At 35.5% G+C, this 26,214-nt stretch overlaps 1 protein-coding gene across 2 annotated transcripts; it reads left to right on the forward strand.

Moving 5' to 3' along the window:
* The first annotated feature begins 1,695 nt into the window (after positions 1 to 1,695).
* On the forward strand, positions 1,696 to 20,738 carry LOC126973315 (segment polarity protein dishevelled homolog DVL-3). 2 transcript variants are annotated; one of them, XM_050820524.1, is made up of 9 exons: positions 1,696 to 2,646; positions 5,203 to 5,374; positions 8,041 to 8,223; positions 10,387 to 10,532; positions 10,794 to 10,951; positions 13,117 to 13,218; positions 16,152 to 16,234; positions 17,102 to 17,268; positions 18,940 to 20,738. In XM_050820524.1, exons 1-8 carry the CDS (start codon positions 1,765 to 1,767, stop codon positions 17,266 to 17,268), a joined length of 1,893 nt encoding a protein of 630 aa, XP_050676481.1. In that variant the 5' UTR covers positions 1,696 to 1,764; the 3' UTR covers positions 18,940 to 20,738. The 2 variants fall into 2 exon arrangements, with proteins under 2 accessions (XP_050676481.1, XP_050676482.1); XM_050820525.1 differs by having other exon boundaries at positions 17,105 to 17,268.
* Positions 20,739 to 26,214: the final 5,476 nt, after the last annotated feature.

Genomic DNA, 26,214 nt, shown 5'->3' on the forward strand with positions numbered 1-26,214 from the left:
TAGTGAAATAGAGTTTCGCACAGCATTCTTCCGTAGGTAGGTATAATTTTCCATAATGTAGTAGGACCTCCACAAAAATCGCCTTCTTTAGTTATGGTGCTTACGGTTTTTTTTAGATATTCCTGAAACAGGAAAAAAGTTTTATTTTATAAAGCCTATTTTATTTTAAATTAAAAATAGCTGTGTATAGAGTATGTATAGAGTGTGTGTAGAGAGCTATTTCTTACAAATAATGTTCCTATTTACATTTTTACCTAATCGTATTAAATGCTACCAAACGAAAATTGTAGTTCTAACTAAAAAAAATAGAGGTCAGCTTGGCATTTATATTATTTATTTATTCAAATTAAAACCACTCAAGGCGACTTATACTAATTGACAAAGATTACTCTATTAAATAAAATTATGAAACCATATAATATATTAGAAAGACAAATATAAAGGACATAGAACTTGTATATCAAATTGAAGCAAATGATTGATTATATTACTATTAAAATAAAACATACAAAAACATCACAAGATAGTTACTGTACTCGCAAGAACAACAACAAGCAGTCTAACATTTATGGTGAGTGAAAATCAAAGTTGACGCGACAGAAATTATGTACTGATGGCAGTAACGCTAGGACATCAAGTTTCCACTAAAATTGGGAAAAATACTAAAACGGGTAACCCTAATTTACATACCCGTCATGGCGGCAACTCGTTGACGAACATTTCCAAATGGAATTAAAGGAGCATTATTTTCTTTTTCTCTTTCACACAAATCACGCACCGATAGTATAATATTTCTTCCGCTACTTTGAATTCTTTTCGGCATGCTTACAGATGAAATATCACAAATATGAAAGAAAAACGCTAGGAACTTCACAGAACGACTCGACAGGAACACCAACATAAAGAAAACATATGTAATGACTTCTGTCAGAGGTAAAATAACAGTGAACGGACTGTATACGGAAAGTTAACTTCCAAGTCTTTGTTGGAGTTGATGTAAGTACCCATCCCCAGAAGTACCAAATATACAACATTAAAATCAAATTTTTATTTTAGAAATAACAATGATTGGCTTCAAGATTGGTACCTAACTAAAATATGAAATATAGAATCCTTTTATTGAACATTTGATACGTAAACTAAATCCCTCAAGTCAATTTTAGCCAAAAAAATCGTTATGGCACATAGTAGAGCATGATGGTTCAGTTTAATTCATAATACCCAGCAAATGCTGAGCGCGCTTGGAAGTTTTCATTTCAAAAATTATACCATAATGGAGACCCTAAGATTAAAAATCCATACCTTGGTCCTTTTCATAGGATAAGCCCTCTTTCAAATTTATGACAGCGGTAGAGAAAGAGAAAGGTCCACTTCTTGTTGGCACACAATGTTTGTGGCACACTTGTGGCACGGTTGCACAAGGCAAAAAGATCGAAGCTCAATTGCCCAGTATGTTCATTCTGAGTTACATAATTTTGTTCGTTGCTATTATGACACGTCTTATAAAAAATTGTAATAAAAATTTGTGAGAGAAGCGTTCTAAAAATCTTGTTCGGCATTTCTTTTACAGACTAGACATTCTCTTGATTTTCGGCTAGCAACTATATCGAAAATAATAATATATTATCTATGAATTCTAACGAAACTAGCGTCACGTAGGAAACTTGAACGGTACTAAACAGTCAGCCATTTTTTGTGATCAATGATGGCTGCCGATATTTATAGATTGTAAGGGTGTTGTAATTTAATAATAAATGCTTTAAAATGGAGGAAACAAAAGTTATTTACTATATAGACGACGAGGAGACGCCGTATTTAGTTAAAATACCAATATCACCCGAGAAAGTGACACTTATAGACTTTAAAAATCAATTGAACAGGCCGAATTATAAATTTTTCTTCAAGTCAATGGACGATGACTTTGGTGTTGTGAAAGAAGAGATAGTGGATGATAACGCGCATTTACCGTGTTTTAATGGTCGTGTTGTGTCGTGGTTGGTGTCGGCAGAGGGTTCAAATCCGTCGGACGGTGCTTCACAATGCACGGATAGCAATGCTGGTAAAACCAAACAGACTGTCCACAATGCCCCAACTGCTCCATTGACAAGAGATACGTGTACTGATACCGATAGTACGATCAGCTCACGCCCTGGGCACAGAGCCTCATGCGATAAATACAAATACAGGGGCTTGCGTATCAATGGACATTCAAAATACAACCATGGACTTGAATATGAAACTGCATCAGTTTTAAGTTCAGATTTAGACTCCACAAGTCTTTTCGACAGTCAATCGGAGATCACAACCACTACAGGAAGGCACACAAATGCATCAATGGACCGTGCATTGACAGAGTGCAGCAGTGTTTCTCATCTGCAAGTCAGTTCTCGGAAAAGGCCTCAAAGACGGCGCAAACGGCCTCAAGTTATGTCCAGAACCTCGTCATATTCCTCCATAACTGACTCCACAATGTCTATGCATATTATAACAGTGACCCTTAATATGGATACAGTGAATTTCTTGGGTATTTCAATTGTCGGACAGTCAAACAAAGGTGGGGATGGAGGGATATATGTGGGGAGTATAATGAAAGGTGGTGCAGTGGCTTTAGATGGACGGATTGAGCCTGGAGATATGATCCTACAGGTATGCTTAGAAATTTAAGAGTTATTTGATAGTTGTTGATGAAATAGATTTACTTCACTTTGATTTTTTCTTTTCTTTTTATTAAATCATTAAGTAATTGTGTATCATTATTTTTAAGGTTTCATACCCTTCCTAAAGGTCATACAGTGGGAACTATATTAAGACTCCACTGTGTGTCTGTCCATCCTTCAGAGGACTGTATCTCATAAAACGCAATTTCACAATTTGGCTCGGCATTAGAAATGCACATCCCCAATTTGGGGTTGGTATGGGTTTTATTTTATGAAGATTGTTTGCCCCTTTTAATTGACACCCATCTCACGCCTTGGAGATTCATGTTTTTTATGAAGTTACATAGGAAAAAATTTATAGAAAAAAAATAAACATTATGTGATTGTGAAACAATATTTTTCAACATTCTGTTATGACTGCGCCTCCCTCAACCCTTAAATAAGCATGCAAATTTCTAATGTAAACCACACATTTTTACTATTGCCTCTATAACAAGAAATAAGCTGGCATAGTGAATTCAAACAACAAAAACATTAAAAAGTACCTACTGTAATTTCTTGTATATTGGTATATAAAGAATCCTTAAGTATTTAAATTATCTTCCCCTTTTTATTTTGAGTTTTCTCTTTGATATCACTCTTAGTCCGTTTTGATACCTTGTCTTTACTCTTGTGATATGTCTAAACAATATGTTATGTTTTTAAAGTGATAACCCTCACTTCTAGGATTAATACATAATTAAAATTTGAAAAGCAAAATTTTATGAACGATGCAGGATTTGAACCCTCAACCTCCGACATTCTGTGCCGTTGCTCTAACCAACTGAGCTAACCGTTCGAGTACCGCCTCGCTACAAAATTCTGTTTGCTTTGTTCAATCTCAGGTTGTGGCTTCATCATCATCAGATCCTGTAGATTGGTGTCTTGTGATATGTCAAAATTCCAAATCCCACCCTCTTTGTGTTGATATGTAGCTGTACCGTTAGTAAGAAAATTTTGCTGTGTAAAGCCACTGCAACTAAGGGACCTTTAAGCTTACAGCACCTTTAATTATTATTAGCCTTTTAATTGGACACTTTAAAATGAGTATAATAATAATATCACTGTTTTTTCCATAGCTGCATGACCGTTTTTTTTATTTTATGGAATAGGAGGACAAACAAGCATACGGGTCACCTGGTGTTAAGTGATCACCGCCTCCCACATTCTCTTGCAACACCAACAAGAGTGTTGCCGGCCTTTAAGGAAGGTGCACATGCATTTTTTGAAGGTACCCATGTCATATCATGCCGGAAACACTGCACAAGGAAGCTCATTCTACAGCTTTGTAGTACGAGGGAGAAAGCTCCTTGAAAACCGCACTGTGGAGGACCGCCACACATCCAGAAAACCGCACTGTGGAGGACCGCCACACATCCAGATGGTGGGGATGATATCCTAACTTGTGGCGTGTCGTGTGAAGGTGGAAACCGGTTGTCAATCGCCTGCTCCAATCTTCTCCATTCCTGCTTTTCTGTAGCTACTCTACCCCAGATTGTTCCTGCCACTTACACTTAGGAGTAGAGCACCCTTAAAGGCCACCTACAACACATTTCATGACCACTTTTCACTTTCAATCTTCAATTTACAAATATTTTTAAAACTTTACGTAAATATTTTCATTAATTATTCCTTTCAATCATCTGACCCTGTTGCCTTCTATTATATGAAAAAAGTAGTGACGAGTGAATCTCCATTAAACTTATTATAGTGATTTTCGGAATTAAGTTTATTTCCTTTGATAATTGTTGTTCATTTTATTTTATCTTGAGTATTCAATCATTGAATACCATTATGGTAGCATTGAGTTTTGCTTCTCACCCTTTACATATGTTCAGGGGCGTGCATTCCATATAGGCATTTAGGCAGTGACTACCTTAATAAGAACCTAAATTAATGTATACCACTACTAATAAAGTTAATTTACTTCCGTTCTTCTATAACCTAATTTCTATTGAACACCCACCCAGTTAGTTTTAGCTTACTTACTTTTAAAACCATGAAATTGCCACGTCGAGAGTTATTCACAACATCAAACTCTTCATGATATATGTGCAATACCTAAATATTATATTAGGTATGTAGGTACTTGTATCTACAGTGCCTACCTTGCTAGAAAAGTAATGCACGCCTCTGCATATGTCCTACCATGGAAGGGCTCTAAGACTGGCTCCCATATGTTAGGGCAAAAAGCATCTGGTAAAATACCATTTGTAAGCTTTTAATTTGATATTTTTGCTTTCACAACATCTCTTCAATGTAATAATAAATTATTGTACTCTGCATAAAGACAGTTTTTGTTATTCCATTAATTTATGCTATAGACTGACCCCTTTATTCATAATGGTCCGCTAACTTTAAACAGCCGCTTAGGAGTGTTTTTTCTCATTCTGACTTAGGTCAATAGAAGAAGACAGAGTGAGAATTAGCAATGCTTTAAGTTAGCAGACTATTATGAATAAGGGGGTTAATGTTCATTCTATAGTTTTGTTTCGTTCATTTCCAGGTGAATGATGTGAACTTTGAAGACATGACCAATGACGAGGCAGTGAGAGTCCTACGGGAAGTGGTGCAGAAGCCAGGACCCATCAAGCTGGTGGTTGCCAAATGCTGGGATCCCAATCCTAAAGGCTACTTTACTATTCCAAGGACTGAGCCAGTTAGGCCTATCGATCCTGGTAAATTATCACATAATTTTTAATGACCTAATACTTTTATAACTAACTAGTTTTCCCGGCAGACTTCATACTACCTCAATCGATAAATAAAACACCTAAACTTTTGTATAAAATAAACATAAAACAAACAAAAGGACTCCTTTTTTAAGTGTTACCCGTGTTTTAAGGAAGTCTATTTTTTACCTCCTTATAATGTTAGAAAAATATAAAAATTCGAATTAGTTTAATTTTAATCTATTATTTTTATTTGATTTCTGAACAACGGGGGACACGTCAAAGGAAAATCAAAATGGTTGTTTTTATTTAAATCTGACGATTTTCATGTTTATTCAAACCTTTTAAACCTTCCCTGGACTTCCACAAATAATTCAAGACCAAAATTAGCCAAATCGGTCCTGCCGTTCTCGAGTTTTAGCGAGACTAACGAACAGCAATTCATTTTTATGTATATAGATGATGTGTTATCATCAGTCACTCTCTTGGTCTTTTTGATCCTATTGAGCCTCGCAGCCTTATTTATTTTATTTTACTTTTTAGGAAAACCAACAGCCTTAAAAACTTAAATGATACTTAAGATAATTACAGAGAGCCAATTATAGATTTCCACAAAATGAAACTGACAATGTGACCATATACAATTTGAAAATTACAATTTACATGATCAATAAGTTAACGTAACAACTTAAGCTATGTAGGGTTATTAGTAAAGAAATTGTTGGCTAAGGTATGTCTCACAGAGTCTACATTTGAGCAGAAGAGATCTAGATTAATATCACAATTTGACAGATTGTTGAAGCTATTATTTACTTATTTTACTTTATAAAAAAGGCTGCATTTAGTGCTAGTGGTCGATGTGACGATTACAGAATGAAAGACGGAGAAGATATCATGTTTACCCAATTATTGTAGAGTGTCAAATTGAAGGAGAAATTTATACAATATTAGCTAAGCCGACTGACATTTTTCTGTGCATAGTAAATAAAAAACTTTTTTTTTATGTATTTGTCAGTAATATTTCATAACACCAAGAATTATTTCGTAACGTATGCTCCTTGTTGTTATAATGAAATTGTTTCATAGCAGAACTGTCAAACCGTGCGTCACTCAACTCTGAAAATATGTCCATGCAAAACAAATATTGGAAATAAAAATAATTATGGGTCCCAAATCGAAATAAAAACTATCCTATCTCTCAAGTTGGACTAAACTACACTCCATGAAGTAATCCCCATTAAAATCCGTCCATTAGTTTAGGAGTCCATCGCGGACAAACAACGTGTCACGTAATTAAAGATATTCGAACATACTAGAACACGAATTTTGTCTATGATTTTTGACTACGAAAATACCAACGCGCGTACAGTCGGTCGCTCGGTCAGTGTCGCACTGAATGCACTAATTTATCGCCATAACCCGTCAATGGAACGTACATCGAACAGACGTACGCCAAACCGACGGTCATCGTCGTGTAGCAAATCATCAACGCTGACCGTCCTTCGAGCACTAAGAGACCCCGCAAACTGCAGACTTTTTATCGGCCGATAGTTTGGTTGGTTTCTTAATCAGTATGAAGATGTATGAGAGTGCGCACATTATAACGATTCGGTATCGGCCGACAAAAAAGTTTGATGGGCTACACGATTGCCTTCAAACTGAAGCGTCGCAAACTATCGGCCGACTGTTAAATCAGTACAGCGCTCTTCTAGGCGCGCACACCACCGATTGTTTAGTCGGCCAGACTCATCAATAGCCGATTTAAAACTAATAGTGAATCGTATCTAAAACTGTCAGCCGATAGTTGTCTAGTGTGCGCACTCATCACAGACCCAACTGTTTAGTCGGGCCAGTGTGCGCACTTAACAGCCGAACTCAACCAAACTATCGGCCGATCGAAAGTCTGCAGTTTGCGGGGTCTCTAAATGGTCTCCATTACACTATTCTCACAGAAAGCCAAAAAAGTACACAATAAAACATTCCACTTATCTTAAATCATTTATCTAGATATGGCGCGCTGCAAACCGAAACAATGCTTGCAAATTATAACTACTTGGGGTAGAAAAAGGTTCAACAACAGGAACCATATGTCGGACACTCCCCATACACCTCTATGCAAACGTTACCAGCAAGGTTGGGAGGAGACGTGAAGGCCAAATATGTATCTCGGACTGACTGTTCTCTAGGCTGTGTGGAGCGAAGACCACTAATGATCTTATATATCTGTTGTCCTTTGGCAAGTGTGGTGCAGTATATGAATGTGTGTATGTATAATTGTCATTGTGTGTGCATTTTGTGTAGTATGTGTGTCAGAGATGTGAAACGATTACAGGACTAGGACTCTCTCGTCGGGCTTCTAACAAGGTGTGTGAAGCTGCTGTGGTACCAACCCGGCATCATGCCCTTGTAGGAACCACAACAACGCCTTTTCCTGCCGTGAAGCAGTAATGTGTAAGCTTTGTTGTGTTTCGGTCTGAAGAGGGCCGTAGCTAGTGAAATTACAAGGCAAATAAGACTTAACATGTTACATCTCACGGTGAGGAGCGTAATTGCCGGTCAGAATTTTTCAAGAGTCCTGAGCGGCACTAGAGTGTATCAATTACCATCAGCTGAACGTCCTGCTCGTCGAAAATATACAAAGAAACCACTGACTCAATGATGTATGGTTCCAGGTGCATGGGTGGCGCACACTCAGGCGCTTCGGGAAGCATACCCTCCCCCGCCGCTGTCCCTCCCGGCGCCCACGATCCCGGAACGTGCCTCGGAAGCCAGCACCATGCCAGCGCACGAGCCGCAGCTGTCAGTCAACATGGATATGGCTTTGGTGGTCAGAGCCATGTTGAGGCCCGACTCAGGTATACCACTCGCATCTTTCTACTGCACAATACGATATTTTTTTTCGTATTTCAGCTTGTGAAAGAAAGAAATAGTATATTATTATGATACAAGTGAGCTAAGTTGATCATTATAAATGAGGTTGTGGGTTGCAGTAATTGTTAATCAGCCGAATGTCTAGTGATTTTTACCATAATATGCCAAATTACATATAGCCATATACAGCCTATTTCACAATCATAATTTTAGTGATAGAATGCATATATTTTTATAACAAACTAGTTGACCCGACAGACGTTGTTCTGTATATAATAAATAAAATAATGTTTTTTATTAATTTGTCAATAATATATCATAACATCAAGAATTATTTCGTAAAATATGCTCCCTGTTGTTGTAAGTAAATTGTTTTAAGGCAGAACTGTCAAACCGTGCGTCAATAAATTCTCTCATAGAAAATATGTCCATACAAAACAAATATCGGACGACGGGGGACACATCAAAGGATAAACAAAATTGTTGTTTTTATTTAATTCCGAGCACTTTCATATTTATTCATTCCTTATAAATCTTCCCTAGACTTCCACAAATAATTCAAGACCAAAATTAGCCAAATCGGTCCAGCCGTTCTCGAGTTTTAGCGAGACTAACGAACAGCAATTCATTTTTATATATATATATAGATTATTGTGAATAATAAATAATTTGATAATAATTAATGTTTTTTCATCTTAATTGGCGACACATTCATTTAATTGTAATGTAGACTGGATAACTTATATTCAAATTCAAATATTTTTATACAAAATAGGATGTGACATCACTTATTGAAAGTCAAAAACTACCACCCATTCCAAAATGAATGCCTCAGACCTGAGAAGAACGGGCGCAACAAACACAGCGGGCTTTTTTTTTCATCGAAAAAATATGTTTATGTAAAGTAATATTGTACAATTAAACTTATTATTTAATAGCCTGAGGGCGGTCACTCCAGTCCCAATCTGTGGTATCATTAAGAAAGTCATTTAGGTTATAGTAATCTTTACCACACAAACGTTTTTTAACAATTCTTTTGAATAACGTAATACTTTTGTTTTGAACATTTTTCTGGTATCTTGTTGTAAAAGCATATACATCACCCCACGAAACACTTACTAACTCGACTTAGCCGAGTAGTAGGCATTATAAGTTTGGCTGTTCCTGGTGTTTACATTATGGTTATGACAGTTCCTATGAGAAACGGAACGCATTATTAAGTGCGTGACAGCTGTGGGTGACAACAGACAGTGTTTATACGGCAATTTTAAAATGTCGAACAACAGTAATTGTGATGACGCAAGGAATTGTTGATCTCCTTTAGTTTATCTAATATTACATACTAGCTGACCCGGCAAACGTTGTTTTGCCATATAAATTGTATTGATCTTTTTCTTGCTAGTTGATAAGAGATGGCGCTAGTTGTATTCATTAGTAACAATCACACTTCTTTTATATTTTGTATAATTCACACTATAGTTTTATAAATTATAGCCTATTTGTTATTCTGGTGTGTAAGCTATATTATTGTAAAGTTTCATCAAAATCTATTCAGTAGATTTTGCGTTAAAGAAGTTCAAACATACATCCAGACATACAAACTTTCACATTTATAATATTAGTAGGATTAGTAGGATTACATATTTCAATTCAATTTTTTTTTTCGGCTTATAGTCTGAGATTTTTCTAAGTCGTCGTTTTTCTAAGTATTTTGGACTTAAACTCTGTTCAAACTGAGGCGAATAACGCGCGGGAAGCGGGACTCGTTTTAGCGTAATTCGCCCGCTCGCTTAGCCTCTCAAACTGACGCGACTTCCCGCGTGTCTATTTTGGTTCTTCAGTGGAGAAACATCATGCATTGTGAGATCAAAAAATCCCGCCGGGCGTCCCGCTCTTGTTTCGCTGCAACTTGAGCGACTACTAGCGTCAATTTGAACACGTCCATACAAGTTAGCTGACACAATCGGCGCGAGCGACTTCCTTCCCGCGAGTTATTCGCCTTAATTTAAACAGAGCTTCAAGTGCGAAAGCGCCCTCAAAGCTAGATGATTATAAATACAGACCTCGACTCAACTCGCTAGATAAGTCAGTTCACTTTATAGATCTCAGCTCTATGTTATAAATGTAACAGGCATCGCTCATTCCAGGTCTGGAGATCCGTGACCGTATGTGGCTGAAGATTACGATACCGAACGCGTTCATCGGCGCTGATGTCGTCGACTGGATACTTCAGCATGTGGCCGGCATTGCGGACAGACGGGATGCAAGGAAATATGCGTCGCATATGCTTAAAGTAAGTATTCAAAGCATATGCTCAAATTTCTATTCGTTGCATATGCCTAAAATATTATACATATTTTATATAAATGATTGTGAGTTTAGTTGTTTATGATTTAGAAGTGAGGGTTATCACTTTAAAAACATAACATATTGTTAAGTATGTTGTATTAAATAATATATCGTTGTCTTGTATCCATGTACAGGCTATCCCTAGTTTGGGGCAAGATAATTTGTGTAAGAGTGTGTCAGTATTATTAGTTACTTTGGTTTGCAGGCCGGTTTCATCCGACATACGGTCAACAAGATCACGTTCTCGGAGCAGTGTTACTACATCGCCGGTGACCTGTGTGCGGAATTAGCCGCACTGCGGTTGCGGAGTGCGGATTGTGACAGTCTAGCCAGTGACACGTTGCCGCCGCTGCCTAACCCCAAGTAAGTAGAGACCGAAGCCTTAGACTACATTCAAAATAGGACATGATATCATTTATCTTGAAAAAATCTATTCGAAAAAGTAATGCCTCTGACTTGAGAAGAACGAGCGCAAGAAACTCAGCGGACTTCTTTATTTTGATAAAAATTTTGTAAAAAAGCAATATCGTGCAATAATAGTTATTTATGCAACTGTTGTGTGATGAGGGGTACACTCATGTGACACTATTATCACTAATCAACATTCTTTATTTTAATACCTAATTATCAACAGTTGCATACAAGACTTTATCTACACACAGAATATGAATCCTCTAAAAGATTCTGGAACAGTTAGCTTACTGCTAACATTAAAACACCAGTCCTAGTAGTAACCTAATATCATTCATTACTGATTATATACAAATAAACTAAGTATTAATGTATCAAATGTTTATTTTAGTAGTAATTTACATTTTGTATAGTTCAATAATTAAAATTCACTCGAATATTCGGATTCGAATAACCTACTTTTTTTACGGCGCGCGACGTTCTGGTAGTGTAGAACGCGCGTAAACGAAAATGTTCTTTTTTTGAAATTCATACAGATACCACGCATCGAGCAATAAGAATATGGCTGTCTATTGAAACACTTTGCGCATGAAGGGATCGAAAAAAATATAGGAGTGTTGTTATGAAATTCAGTACAACATTACAACACTCGTTTGGATGATGTAATGGTTATTAGAACATTAGGTGTTTTAATGGCAATAAGCTAAATGTTTCAGAATCTTTAATAGAGGATTTAAAGCATGGGTGTAGATAATAGTTATTTATGCAACTGTTGTGTAATTCTTCTTCTTCGTTACACTCTTCAGTCAGAGTGGTCGTGGTCGTCACGTCGAGGTTAGTGGCCTGTTTCACAATGCGACGCCACTCGTCGCGAACTGCCGCTCTTCTCGTGCATTCATGTAGAGTACCGTCGACAGCTTGCATCACTTACTCCGTCCACCTCATCGGGGACCTGCCTCGTGGTCTAGTGCCCTCGACTTTACCCTGTACTATTAAGCGTTCTATGGAGTCGCTTCCCCGTCGCGATACATGCCCCAAGAAAGTGAGAATGTGAGCTTGTACGTTAGCAGACAGTCTCTGTTTGATGCCGAGCTCCCGAAGAATGGACTCATTGGTTCGGAATTCCGTCCATGATATACCGAGCATTCTTCTAAAGCACCACATATAAAGATCATTGATCTTTTTCTTGTCACTTTCTCGTAGGGTCCATGTCTCAGCAGCGTAGAGGAATATGGGGAATATGAGAGCCCTTACAAGTCGTATTTTTTGGTTTTTGTGATATTGCGATCCTTCCATATTTTCCTCAATTTATCCATTGCCGATCTGGAGATTGCCATGCGTCGTTTGATTTCGTCTATGCAGCCGCCATTATTTGAAATCAGTACCCCCAGGTATATGTAAGTTGGCACTACCTCGCAATTTGCTACTTTCTTAACCTCTGGCGAGTTGTTCTTAGCACGGTCGACAATCATCACTTTGTTGTGTAGTAAGGGGTATTAAAACAATAATGTGGGCTGCTTATGTGACAATAGTGTGAGTGTTTTAATACCTAATTATCAATAGTTGCATACAAGACTTACTACACCCTTAATATGAATCCTGTATAAAAGATGAAACAGTTAACTTACTGCTAACATTAAAAAAGCCAGTCCTAGTGACCATAATTTATGGTATAATGTTGTACTGAATTTAATTACAACATTTGTTGGGATGATGTTATGGTTATTAGAACATTGGGTGTTAATGTTGGCAATATGCTAACTGTTTTAGAATCTTTAATAGAGGATTTAAAGCATGGGTGTAGATAAAATATATAATGAAATACCGTGAGGGTGTTCGCTCCATTCTCAATCTGTGGTATCATTAAGAAAGTCAATTATGTTATAGTAACCTGTACCACACAATCGTTTTTAAACAATACTTTTGAATTTTGTTCTACATTTTTTTTTAACATTTTCTGGGATCTTGTTGTTGAAGCATATACATTGCCCCACAAAAGACTTACTTAGCCGAGTAGTAGGAATGGTAAGTGAGTGGTTTGTTCCTGGTATTAACATTATGGTTATGACAGTTTCAAGCAAATTCGCCTATGTGCATATGAATGTTATTTTTTTCAGCGCTATGGGTCCGGGATACATGGCGTACGCTGGCTCGTACGGATACCAACCCATACCGTTCAAATACAGCTCGTGTGTCACGTCCGAACACACTATATACGGGTAAGTTCATTTTTCATATGATTATCTCCCACGGGAATAGTCAAGGGACACTGTTACAATTAATTTCTTACTGTGACTCAATGTGGACAATACACGGAGAGGACGTTCCCCTCCTGTCCGCGAACTACCAGTTCGCTTGATGGCGTACCGATCCTCGAAACATGTTTTCTTATTTATCATATCTTCTTCTCGATAGACACGCTCGTGGCAGAGTAGTCTAGCTAAGGTTGCTGAAGCCTCTTTAGGTTAGTCGACCGGTCAGGTGTAGTGTTGCTACTCAGCAGGGGGAGCGTGGTAGCCCTGCCACAGCATGGCTAAAGCAGACTGTTGAATCTGCTGCGTGTGCAGATGAGAGATGCACAGGATGCTGGCTAGATTATGGGTACCACAACGGTGCCTATTTCTGCGGTGAAACATTATTGTGTTTCGGTCTGTAGGGTGCCGTAGCTAGTGAAATTACTCGGCAAATGAGACTTCACATCTCATGTCTCAAGGTGAAGAGCACAATTGTAGTGCCGCTCAGAATTTTTGAGGTTTTTCAAGAATCCTTGCAGTGAATTGTAATGGGCAGGGCGTATTACCATCAGCTGAACATCCTGTTCGCCTCATCCTTTTTTTCCATAAAAAAACGTGAGGATGACGATTTGATCCGAAATTATGGCCGGTCATTTCTCCTCCCTTCCCCCATTTATTATGCATTTAATGATAATAGTAATAGAAGTTTGATTTTTGAAAACTAAGAATAAGGCCCGGTTTCCACCAAAGCGGAGATAAAAATTATTTTTCACTTATAGTGTTTCTTGTTATTGACGTCGGTTTTCATTTAATTTTTTTATAATATTTCCAGTAAAACTTTCATCCTTTTTCTAATTCTTGAAATAATGTGGCACATTCGCCATGACTGTGACATTTTATATGGTATCATATCCATAACCTATGTTTCCGTCGATAGTTTAAATATTAAGCAATTAATTGTGTTTCTTTAACTCCTAATTCCTCTTCCTCAAGCAAATTATATAAATATAACTTTTGTAATGACATGATGTGCAGTAAACGCAGTTTTTTTAAAATCCAAGATGGCCGCCGCGAAAAATTATGATTTCAACATTATAGATATCGTATCCGAGGTTCTCGAGGGCGCAGAAAACGAATTGGGGATCACTTTTGAAATACAAGATGGCCGCCGCGCAAAATTATGATTTCAACAATATGGATACCGAATCCAAGGTTCTCGAGGGTACAGAGAACGAATTTGGGATCATTTTTGAAATCCAAGATGGCTGCCGCGCAAAATTATGATATCTACATTATGAATATCGAATCCAAGGTTCTCGAGGGCGCAGAGAACGAATTGGGGATTGCTTTTGAAATACAAGATGGCCGCCGCGCAAAATTATTATTTCAACAATATGGATATCGTATCCAAGGTTCTCGAGAGTGCAGAGAACGAATTTGGGATCATTTTTAAAATCTAAATTGGCTGCCGCGCAAAATATAGCATAGTAGATTTCATAGTCGCCATCTTGAATTAAGATTTTGACCCGATATTCGTTATTGTTGACCCCGAAAACCATGAAAATGACACCCATGAAGAGAAGTTGGTAAATTTCATAGTCGCCATCTTGAATTTAGATTTTGACCCGATATTTGATATCGTTGACCCCGAAAACCATGAAAATGACACCCATGAAGAAAAGTTGCCAATTTTATAAGCGCCATCTTGGATTTCGATTTAATATAGACCTTATAGTTAGAGTAAATCACTAATTCTTCAAAATAATACAGAAACATAATTTTTAGAAAATTATTTTCTGAGTACGAGCTGCTGCTTACAACCGACATAGTGTCTACCCACGACGGCATCCGAGCGCGGAATGACGTTGTTTCGATAGATCTTTCTGTGCAATGCGTACGGAGTGACATAATAAAATAACCCTTAATACTCTTTAAAGCTTCATGCTTATCAGAAAAATATATGATATTTAGACGATTCCTTTTTATTTTATCTGAGATTATTTATAACATATTCATTAATTTATTTCCCGTGTTTTTGAAAATATTATATCTGCTATCCTTACGTATTTTTAAAGAGACAAGATTATATAAGTAGTAGCAGAAAAATGATCCTGAGTGAAGCCCCATTTCGTCAATTTTGTGTGGAGAGGTAACGGATAATCGTTTTTACGACATAAAATATCAAAATTTCAAAGCAAAAATTTCCCGCTAATTGGAGATAAAGGAGTAATCTATTTGTAGCAATTTTTAGTTTTGTTAGATTTAGGTTCATTTCATCACAAACTCTACCGAAACATATTTTATTTTTGTCGGATTCGTAAACGCGTACTTAACGTCAAGACTGCGATGTTCGTACTTAGCGGCAATACGAAGGAATATCCATTATAGTCAATTTTAAACTAATAAACTCTGACTATATCAAATTTAAAACAGAAGTTGATGTTTCAGGCGTCAGAAATATTTTTTTTACACAAATAAAATTTGAAAAACAAAATTTTATGAACGATGCGGGATTCGAACCCACGACCTCCGGCATTCCGTGCCGGTGCTCTAACCAACTGAGCTAACCGTTCGAGTACCGCTTCGTTATAAAATTATGTTTGCTTTGTTCAACTCTCATCACAGGTTGTGGCTTCATCCACAGGATCTACTTTACAGTTGATAACCTGCTCAACCCCAATATTTGAATATTAGAAAATTGACTTGAGATGTCGCTCTTGTAAATCTAAACAATATGTTATGTTTTTAAAGTGATAACCCTCACTTCTAGGATTAATACACAAATGAAATTTGAAAAACAAAAGTTATCACTTTAAAAACATAACATATTGTTTATATTTTTTTACTTATTTTTAATACAGATAACTGTACCGTACCGTATAAATGTTCTAAGCCTAAAACAATTCATAACATTTCAGGTACAATCGTGAAGAGAGCGTGCTTTCTGGCAGCGGGGGCTCGAGTGCCGGCTCAGATAACCTCACCGCCAAAGAACCTCCAGGTAATAACTATGTTGGAAATATATGTGTGAAGCTATATGAGTGTTCCGAAGAAAGTAAAGTTGTCGCTTTAGAACTGAAATGTCTCAGCGAATATTTTACCGCTTGTGGCTTGTCTTGTCTTGAGGTTGATTCGAACCTTTACTAACAACATTTGCAAATTCCAAATTCAAAATACTTTTTCAATTCTCATGCTCTGAAATTGCTTATTTGTGCACAAAATATAGGCTGCACAAAATCGATTTTTGTGCACAAGTACATTAACGTATCTACTCATAAATGTATCTATATTAAGGCAAAGAAAATGAGCCATACAGCCAAACACAATAAAAAGTTCAGAGATAGAATTTGTTATTTTATAATATTCACTTTAATTTATTTGCCTCATGTGTTTTTTAAGATATAAAAGATATTAAAATTTAATTTAAAATACGGTAGGTTATTTTATTAATTAAATATATATATATATATTACAAAATTTATTTAATAGTAGGCTGTATAGGTCTGGAGCCAAAACTTAATAATATCAATGTCGTAAGATAAATAATGAAAGCGGCGGGAAACAGGTCTTGTTTTTTCGTGCTTTTATTTCTTCAAATTTGCTAAAATTGTTAAAGATGTCCATGTTATACTACTGTTTTATTTTCTCGCAATCGAAATGAAAACCAGAGTTTATAACTCGTCCACACAACCATTTTATCCTCGACATTACTATCAGCCCTCGCCTTCGGCTCGTGCTGCTAAAAGTCTCGGATAAAAATGGTTCGTTTTGTGCAGTCGTTGTAAAATCTACTATGCCTATGCTTTTAGGGGTTTACGAAGACAAAACTCATGTCGAAAAGGTGCAACATTTAAATATATTAATTTAGCAGTGAATCGGGAGGGCGAAGTTAAGTCGACATCGAGTGGTAGCGGCACCAGCGTGGTGGAAGGTGGAGTCGGTGGAGGAGGAGGAGGGGGTGGTGGGGGGTGCACCAACAGATCTCACTCGAGTGGCTCCGACCGAGCGCACGAGCGACCCGTGCTCTTCCTATAGGTGAGTTGAAACGAGCTTGTCCGTATAAAAGGCATTTATTTTCACAAAATTGATTCCTTTAGAATTTTTTTTTATGTCATTTCTAACACTACCACCGAGAGAGTAGAAGCGGTGCAAGAAAGTAGAAACTCTCTCAACAATAATATTTTCTTTCTTTTTAATAAATTATACAATATTGTACTGTCATTGTTATTGCTATACAATAATCGTAACCTACTCCCAACTAGTTACTATCAACTATATATTGTATATTCTTTTCTTTGCAAACATATTATGTATAGCAGGTATATTGTCAAAGCCGTGATATTACAATTATTGCACTAGGGATATTATTATAATTAAACGATGGATAGTCAATCGACTTCATTTCTTACAATTTAACGGCCTGATTTTTTATTTTATTTTATTTTATTGGGGTTGACAACAGCTTAATACAAAATAATCACTTATAATTAAATACAAAAACATAGCCAATTATAGTCTACCACAGTTTACCTAATGGAAGGAACAGCAGTGTTTACAATAATACATTTTCCTATGTATCTGTGACATTATAATGTCACAGGTCCAATATAGTGATATTGTAATGTAATGATATTTTGACAATTTTACTGGTCGTTAGTTTATTAGTCCGCCTCTGATTTATTTGTTTCTTTCCAATGTCAATTTTACAATCATAGAGTTGATGTTGTGAATCTAGATTATATTATACCAAATCAATGCCTATTTCTGCCGTGAAGCAGTAATGTGTAAGCATTATTGTGTTTCGGTCTGAAGGACGCCGTAGCTAGTGAAATTACTGGGTAAATGAGACTTAACATGTCTTCAGAATTTTTGCGTTTTTCAATATTCCTGCGTGGCACTGCATTGTAATGGGCAGATACTTGATTTATACCTGCGATATATGCAGTCCTTATTAAGTTCCAATTGATACCTTATAGATTTTTTTTTAAGTTTTATCGCTTTCTCATTCTTAAACCCATAAGCTAATCATTAGTAATAAACGAACTTTTTCTTAAAACAAACTTGTTGGTAAATAATTGGAACTTGTTCATATAAGCTCGATATTAGTATCGTACTGTCCTAAAACAACAATCTTAGGCTTATATAAAATTGAACATGTTGATATATTAAACATGATGATTTTGCTCTTAATAGTGATTTTCATTATTATAACACTAGAAATAAGGGATTGCTTGTAACTAATTCTAGTAGGCTTCATAAGATACATAATAGCTTTAAGGGTAAATGTATACACTTCTATAATAAAGTCCCACCCACTGTTCAGGCATTATCTATAAATTTAAATGTTTTATAAAAAAATGGCTCTGTCGTAAATCCTATTACTCCACTGCTGAATATCTAAATGATCGGACAGCCTGGGACTAGATTGTGATTATTTTATAGCGATAGAAATTACTGTACACTATTGTATATTTTTATTGAAAAGAGCGCAAAAAAAAGAATGCTGGGAGAGTTTCTTGCGCCACTTCTTCTCTCTCAGAGCGCCATTTGTATCCGAAGCGGTAGTAATATCTAGTGGTTATTAGAAATGACATCAAAAAGAATTCTAAAGGAATCAATTTTGTGAAAATAAATGCCTTTTGATGTCTTAAAAACTTTTATACGTTTTCATGAATGAATTGATTTTTTAAATATATTTATTTACAGGGTGCAGTGATATAGTATCCGCTACTGCCAAATAAGTAATAATTATCCGTATTATATTAGAATTAAGACATTATTTTATATTCGTAACTTATTATTCCTCGCTACAAGAATAAGGTGAAATGTATGGACGCGGCTCTTAGAAAACTAATTTTTTTTTGCTATCTGTACTATAATAATAAACATGTCTAAGATGTAAATTGAATTGTTATACGTTTTAGCCGTTATGTTAAAAAAAATTGCGATATTTTAATTTAGTACAAAGTGTTTAAAATTTTAAGAAATAACGCGGGTATCACCTAGTTGTGTGCTCAGTTGGTCCTACCACCGCTAAGTAAGCCCAAATCACGCACAATATTACCAAACTTTGAGTGTTTTCTAACTTCGCGCGTTCCATTGATCTTATTCTGTAGATCTGAAATTATATGCATTTGTATTATTATTATTAAATAATATAAAATATGGCAATACTTATGCAGAATATTACTGAAGTAAAAATTTGATTCACATGCAATTATTCATGGTTATGGAATAGAGTTACTCTTTTGGGTAATTATTTTTTGCAAATTTGTCGAAGTGGCAACCCTGTGAAAAAAAACTTTATCCAATAAAACTCACAATCGCGATCAAACTATGCCTACGCATATTTTAGGCAGAGTTTTCGTTCAGGTGTGTTTCGACCGCGCTTTGAATACAACGCCGCGCAATTCGGTTAAGTGCCCCTTTAAATTAATAAAAATTGTGTAACTAACTTGACGTTAATCATTTTGCTAAATAATTACATTTCAGTAGCTAAAATAAAATGTTTTTTGCCTCTTATTCTCGTTTCTAGCGCGTGACGTTATGCTACTTCTAATGAGCGTATACAATAAACTTTTAACATAACTGCAACGAAATAAGGTTTTAATTTGAATGAATGTTTAATGGTTTCTGTTACCGTTAATGTATTCGTATATAAGACGGACATACGGACGTGAATCTTGACCTATTATTTTTATTAATTTTGACACAATAGCAAAAAAATTCTCTGTCATAGAGAGTAGTCTGTGGCCTTTTTTCTAAATGCCACAGAGAAAGTATTAACAGATTCATTAATAAAGAAAGTGTGTTTTTTTCATAATAATACAAATGCATATCTACTACTTTATTATTGTCATATATAGCAGTAATAATAATAGAAAATGTACTATTGTTTTATAATATTTTGTATGTTAACATTTTCGCCACGTACGTACTTGATTAGAGATTTTTTATCAGTAATATTTTCAAGAATGTCGTGTATACAATTTGTATCTAGGCGTGCTGATTTCATAATTATTTAATGATTAAACCTTAGGTGATTTATACTTCCAGATAAGCCTCTCTAACACCAGATGAAAATCAGACCAGGTTTATTACTTGAGTGTGCGTGACAAGCTACGACTTACACTCGCGATTTGTATGTCACTTTGTGTTAGTGTGCGTGTATTGCTCAAAATACAGGTTAACTGTCAAGATTTCACAGCTGTCACAGTCTTACTAGACGTATAAATGTTCTAAGGTTTAAACTCATTCATATTTTAAATGTAGAATTTTGCGAATGTTTATACAGAATGGTTTATACAGATTTCGTTCTGTACTATTTTCATTTCGAACAGTTTTGAATGCTACATATCTAAATACAAATATTAAAGACGTTACGAATCTTCACACACTTAGGGTATGTTCCGATATGCACTGCGAGCACTGCACAGTGCTGTCACTGTAGAAAAATTCGTTCCGTTATAGACTGACAGTATACTGCCGCAGTGCCCTAGGGAAATATATGAATCGTCATCGGCGTCATAAATCGCCGCCATATTCTACTGTGAGCACTGGCGGTTAGGTATTCGCAGTATTTTGATCACGTGATCATTCAAAACCACTCGAGTGCCTAACGTTTTATAAACAATACCTATAGTTTAATCCCAAATAATTTTAATTTGACAGTACTCTAACAACATTTTTTTTTAATTAACTATAAAACCTTAATAAACTCATTTGAATGCTGCGTCAAAAAATGCGGCTGACAGTATACGGGATTGCGTTCCGTTTTAAATAGTAACCAGTATAACTGGCTATAAAGGAACGGCTTCACAGTATACTAAATTGACGTCACACTGTACAGTGGTCGCAGAGCATATCGGAACATACCCTTCATATGGACTCTCGCCCCGACTTTGTCTGCCAACAGGGCTGCCAACAGTAATCTACAATAGAGAATTGTACTCTATTTCATATTATCTATTATCTGTGAAACTAATAATATGGCCAAATACACTGTAAATATGGCAGGTCTTTTCGCTGTTTTTGTATTCTGTGGTTCAAGACTTGTGACGTCATAATACATACTGTGACTTTGGTTGGATTATTTAAATTTATTACGCCAGGGATTGATAAATATTTGTGCCATTCTATTTTGTTAATTATTTGATTGTACAAATTTTATTTAACGCGGATAGCTACCTATATAATACCCGGGTACATTATCTCTAGACCTGACGTCACATCGTCGCTTTGTTACGGTGTGCAAAACAAGCATCACTAGGATATTATTATTAATAAATAAACAACGATTTATTTTTCAGTATTGTAGATTGATGTAAAGGTGATGTGTTGTGATGCAGATTATTATTATATTGACGAAAAATCAAAGTAAGAATCTGGGTTAAGTAAAAAAAGTAGTCTCTGGCAGTATAGCGACACAAAACAACAGATTAACAACAAAAGTCGAGACGTAACAATGAAAACTTCAAAAACGAAGCAGTGATAGCACGAAAATATCATGCCGTGTACCTAACGGTAATGAAACTGCAAACTGTACTGACGCAACAGGACGAGCACGTGGGGGTGAAATGGGAACGGGAGGGGGCTTCAAGTTCCAGCGAGGTCCAGAGATAATGTGGCCGTGTAGTAGATGTTAGATAGGCGAGGCGTTTTGCTGCCAATATGTCAACTGAAACGTCAAATCTCGACCAATTGTATGGAGGCCCACAGGCGCCATATTGATTTTTGTTTTTGGCGGTAGTTTAAGAATTAAACAAACAGTTGGTTGATCTAAGGCTGAGATTTGGGATTGTTACACTGATTTTAGTTAATATTTAAAAAAATATTATTAGTTATTCCGTATAGTGGCAATATGTAACATACATCTAGATGTAGAAATATGGATATATGTTCGACAGTAATTTGGTGCATAGTTCCGCTAAAGTCTGGTCTATCTAATTCGCATAAACAATAGCTTATCGTGTACAACTAACGTTGACGGTTTGTAAGATGCTTCTGTTAAACTATCATATTAGCTGTTATAGTTAAGGTTTAACTAAATGTTAACTGCGGAATGTGTTTAACCATCGTATCGTCCTTAGCATGGTTAAATGTTAAAATGTGAAATATCAAGTCAATATCGAATATTTGTTTGAAACTATGGCAGGTCGCTATTAAACCTTAACACTAGCTTTAATCGGCAAAAATTCGACGGTACGGTTAACAGTTAAGGTTATGACGTCATCTAAAAATTGTCCAATGGTGCAACTCATATTTCGCTTAACCGGTACTTTAACATGTTTGTTATTGCTAAAGTTAGTTGATGCAGCCTTTGATCCAGAAAGCATCCTTCTTTCTTCTTCTCTTCTTTTCTTTCAAAGCGGTATATAAGTGTTGAAACAGATACGTTATCGTAAATACTGGCCTTGAATAATGGAGAAATACCATTCTACCCTCGAGTGCGTTCGAAACACCATATTTGATATAAACAAAAAAAAAAAAATTCGCGTAACACTACTGTTCAGACTAAAAGATTTATTTGCTGACTTAACGTTATTAAAACGGCCTCTATATAAATATATCATAATAATATATGTTATACAACAAAATATATTCATTCATTCGTAGTAAAAGTTACAAAACCGGAAACCATCTCCGTCGGTTTACTAATTCCTGTTTATATTATAGTAACTACTTCCAGTCGCAAAGCTAAACAAGTTTCGGTCAATGAACTTGCGCTCACGATTGTGTCCTCTCTTTGTTTCACGTGGGTGTCTTATTACTATGAAGCATGTAAATTTAAGTTTTGTGAAAAGAATTAGCATATACTAGAGTTGATTGAGAAAACATAAACCACTTATGAAGATAACAATTTTGTTTTTTGTTTATTCTAACATATAACTGTTTTCCAAAGAAAGGTCTGTGTAAAATAAAATAAAAAGAAAAATCAAATGACTTACACTTATTATCGTACATTGTTTCAATACCTTTCAGATGAATTCTTTGAAATCACCCTAACTATAAGCATTCTTTTGCTACACGTAAAATAATACGTATAAATACACTTTCGCTCGCAAAAATTCGCGCGCCAAAATCGCCCGATTGGGACATTCAAGGTTTAGAGAGCCCGGAACGCGAAGGGTTAATCAATATCATTCCCAAATCTTAAAGCCGTTTTAATTTTGTTCCAGCGCCAAAAACAATCGCATCTCGCTAAGGCCCGATTCCACCATTGAAGTTGAACGCGATTAAAACACTATGAAGTTGAGGTTACGACTGTAAACGAGTTTCCAGATTCAATTCTGATTTCACCAACACAAAGTAAACGCAGTTAATAGCCTAAACGCGTTTAAATGCTGACCGCCGAATTTTGGAAATTGAACATATTTGATTGCGTTCAAGCGCTATCACTGTCGTTATCGTAATAGAAACATTGACATTTAACAATTATGATTTTGTTCATATTCACGATGACAGTTTTGACAGGTATTTGATACATTCGATTGTCTTAGAAATGTACAGCTTACGTTACACGCTCGAAGGTGTTGGTGAAATCGCTTCGTGTTTAATCGAGATCAAGACTGGCATTTGAACTCGTTTATTTGAGTTTTATTGAACTCAGTTTGAAGTATGATTGGTGAAACCGGGACTTAGAGGTGTGTTGTAACAAAGACGGATATATTACTAATGTTGATGTAGGTGTATATGTTTAGTTTAGCTTGTCAATAATGCCATATGTAATCAGTCTTTATATATTTAGATACTGTGAATATTTAGTGTTTACTGCTAGGTAGGTGCTGTAGTAATAGTATTTATAATAACGTGTTTGACATTTGGGTTGGATTTTTTTACTGAGGGTACTCGTGAAAAAAATTTGGGCAAACAATTGACTTTTTTGATCTTGTCATTGTATTCATTCAATTAGCTTGATAATTTTTTTAATCCTCTTTTGTCGAAAAGTCAATTTCGTATTTTATTTTGACCAAGAGAAGTTTTTGATTTTGCCCGCTTGTTTAAAAAAAAACCCAACGGTCACTTACGAAGCCGTAGATATTTTTTTTAATTTGTTTAAGCAGCATGTTGACTTATTTATAATAATTATTGCGATATAGTCGCGTCTGTGTTGCCAGATTCGTGGCGAATGGTATACGTTGGGATATGTGGAGAGTTATGAGGGTAATATTTGGAAGGAAATAGTAATTTTTGTAATGTAGAAATATGGTGGTTTTGGTAGATTTTGATCGGTTTAAGGTTTTTTATTCACTGAGTATTTTAATTATTTATATATATATTTAATCAATTCAGTGTAAAATCACCTTTATTCACTTCACAACCTTTTTTTGAATGATTTTTTTTTTAAAAAACCTTACATAATTAACTTAAAAGTTTAAACCGATCAAAATGTAAAACTACTCAATAGGGGTAATGTACGTTACGTTCTTTGTATGTGTAGACGAAATACCTATATATGATATGTGTATTTATTTAGAGATTATATGGTCATATATGTACATAGTTAGGCATATATGGACATACTAGGACAAATATGAACATAATTGGTCATATATGGACATAATTGGTCAGATGTGGACATATCAACTAAATGCCCGTACTCACAGACAGTCTTTTTTTTTCTAAATTCAATCAAAGTCTGTTTTGTCATAGATTTGACAGATTGGTTTTGCTTAGTATTATCATTTTATGAAAAATCAATGGATAAATCATGTTAAAAAGCATTTATTTTCTCAAAATTGATTCCTTTAGATTTTTTTTTGATGTCATTTGTAATATACTAGATACTAATACCGCTTCGGAAACAAATGGCGCTCTGAGAGAGAAGAAGCGGCGCAAGAAACTCTCCCAGCATTCTTTACTTTCGCTCTTTTAATTAAATATACAATATTGTATTGTCATTGCTATTACTATAAAATAATCATAATCTAGTCCCAGGCTGTCGGATCACTTAGATATTCAGCTGTGGAGCAATAGGATTTACGACAGAGCCATTTTTAATAAAACATTTGAATTAATTTATAGATAATGCCTGAACAGCGGCTGGGACTTTATTATAAAATCCTCTCTAATATGTGGTTCTTAGGTCCCATTTACATTATCTGAACTGAGTAATAAACACACCTACTAAAACACAATAAGATACCTAGAAAATCCTGATTGTTTAAAATTATTGTATCGTCGTTGTTTAAAGCAGATCTAAAGAAAATGTTGAAAAGGAATAATTCATTACCGTGGTCAGAAAAATAAAATAATCATATAGTCCAATTAAGGACACTTATATTCTGCGTGTATTATTAATTGATGTTCGTAAATAGTAAAATGATAGTAAGCATAAAGTTTACTTTCCCATCAATAGGTGCGTGAAATTTAATGAAAATATGTGAAATCGGATAAGTTGTCACAGAAATATCTAGTCGGCGCAAGGAATTGCGATTTGACTAAAAAACACAATGCTTTTATTTGTTTAAATGTAAATAGTTTACGAAATACTCAACCGTCACAGGCAAGCATTTATTTTATTTTAAGATATCATGATTGAGTTTGGCACGCAAAAGTTGGTGTGAAGCGCGGCAAACCGTAAAACATAAATTTTAATTTGGAACTTTCGGACGCCATCTTGTCAATGTCACTGAGAGACATAAAAGGTTATGTTGGAGCCTAGGATCAAGTATCAACTGGATTGGTTATACGCGTACATCCGGGGACTCAATTCTATAACCCGGACAAATTAAAAAGCTGTAAAACGTGGTGGCTTCGCTTTTGTATCGGGAATTATAATTTGAATGTGCTTCTGATTGTTTTGAAAAATAATCACGATAATGACTGACTGATAATTTAACATTTACACATTATTTCTAAAATTGCATTCTTTCAATCATTCTAAGAAAAAATTTGTACTTTCCACTCCAAAAATTATGTTTTCTGATTTCCGTTCAGTGTGGCTTTTGCAGCTTAACATTATTTATTTATTGTTTTGGA

This window comes from Leptidea sinapis, chromosome 29 (assembly GCF_905404315.1).
Source record: "Leptidea sinapis chromosome 29, ilLepSina1.1, whole genome shotgun sequence".
Classification (NCBI taxonomy): domain Eukaryota; kingdom Metazoa; phylum Arthropoda; class Insecta; order Lepidoptera; family Pieridae; genus Leptidea; species Leptidea sinapis.

Coding starts and splice junctions, on each gene's coding strand:
- LOC126973315 (XM_050820524.1), top strand. CDS start 1,765: ATGGAGGAAACAAAAGTTATTTACTATATAGACGACGAGGAGACGCCG. Junction 8,224..10,386: donor CATGTTGAGGCCCGACTCAG/GTATACCACTCG, acceptor CGCTCATTCCAG/GTCTGGAGATCCGTGACCGT. Junction 10,952..13,116: donor CCGCCGCTGCCTAACCCCAA/GTAAGTAGAGAC, acceptor TATTTTTTTCAG/CGCTATGGGTCCGGGATACA.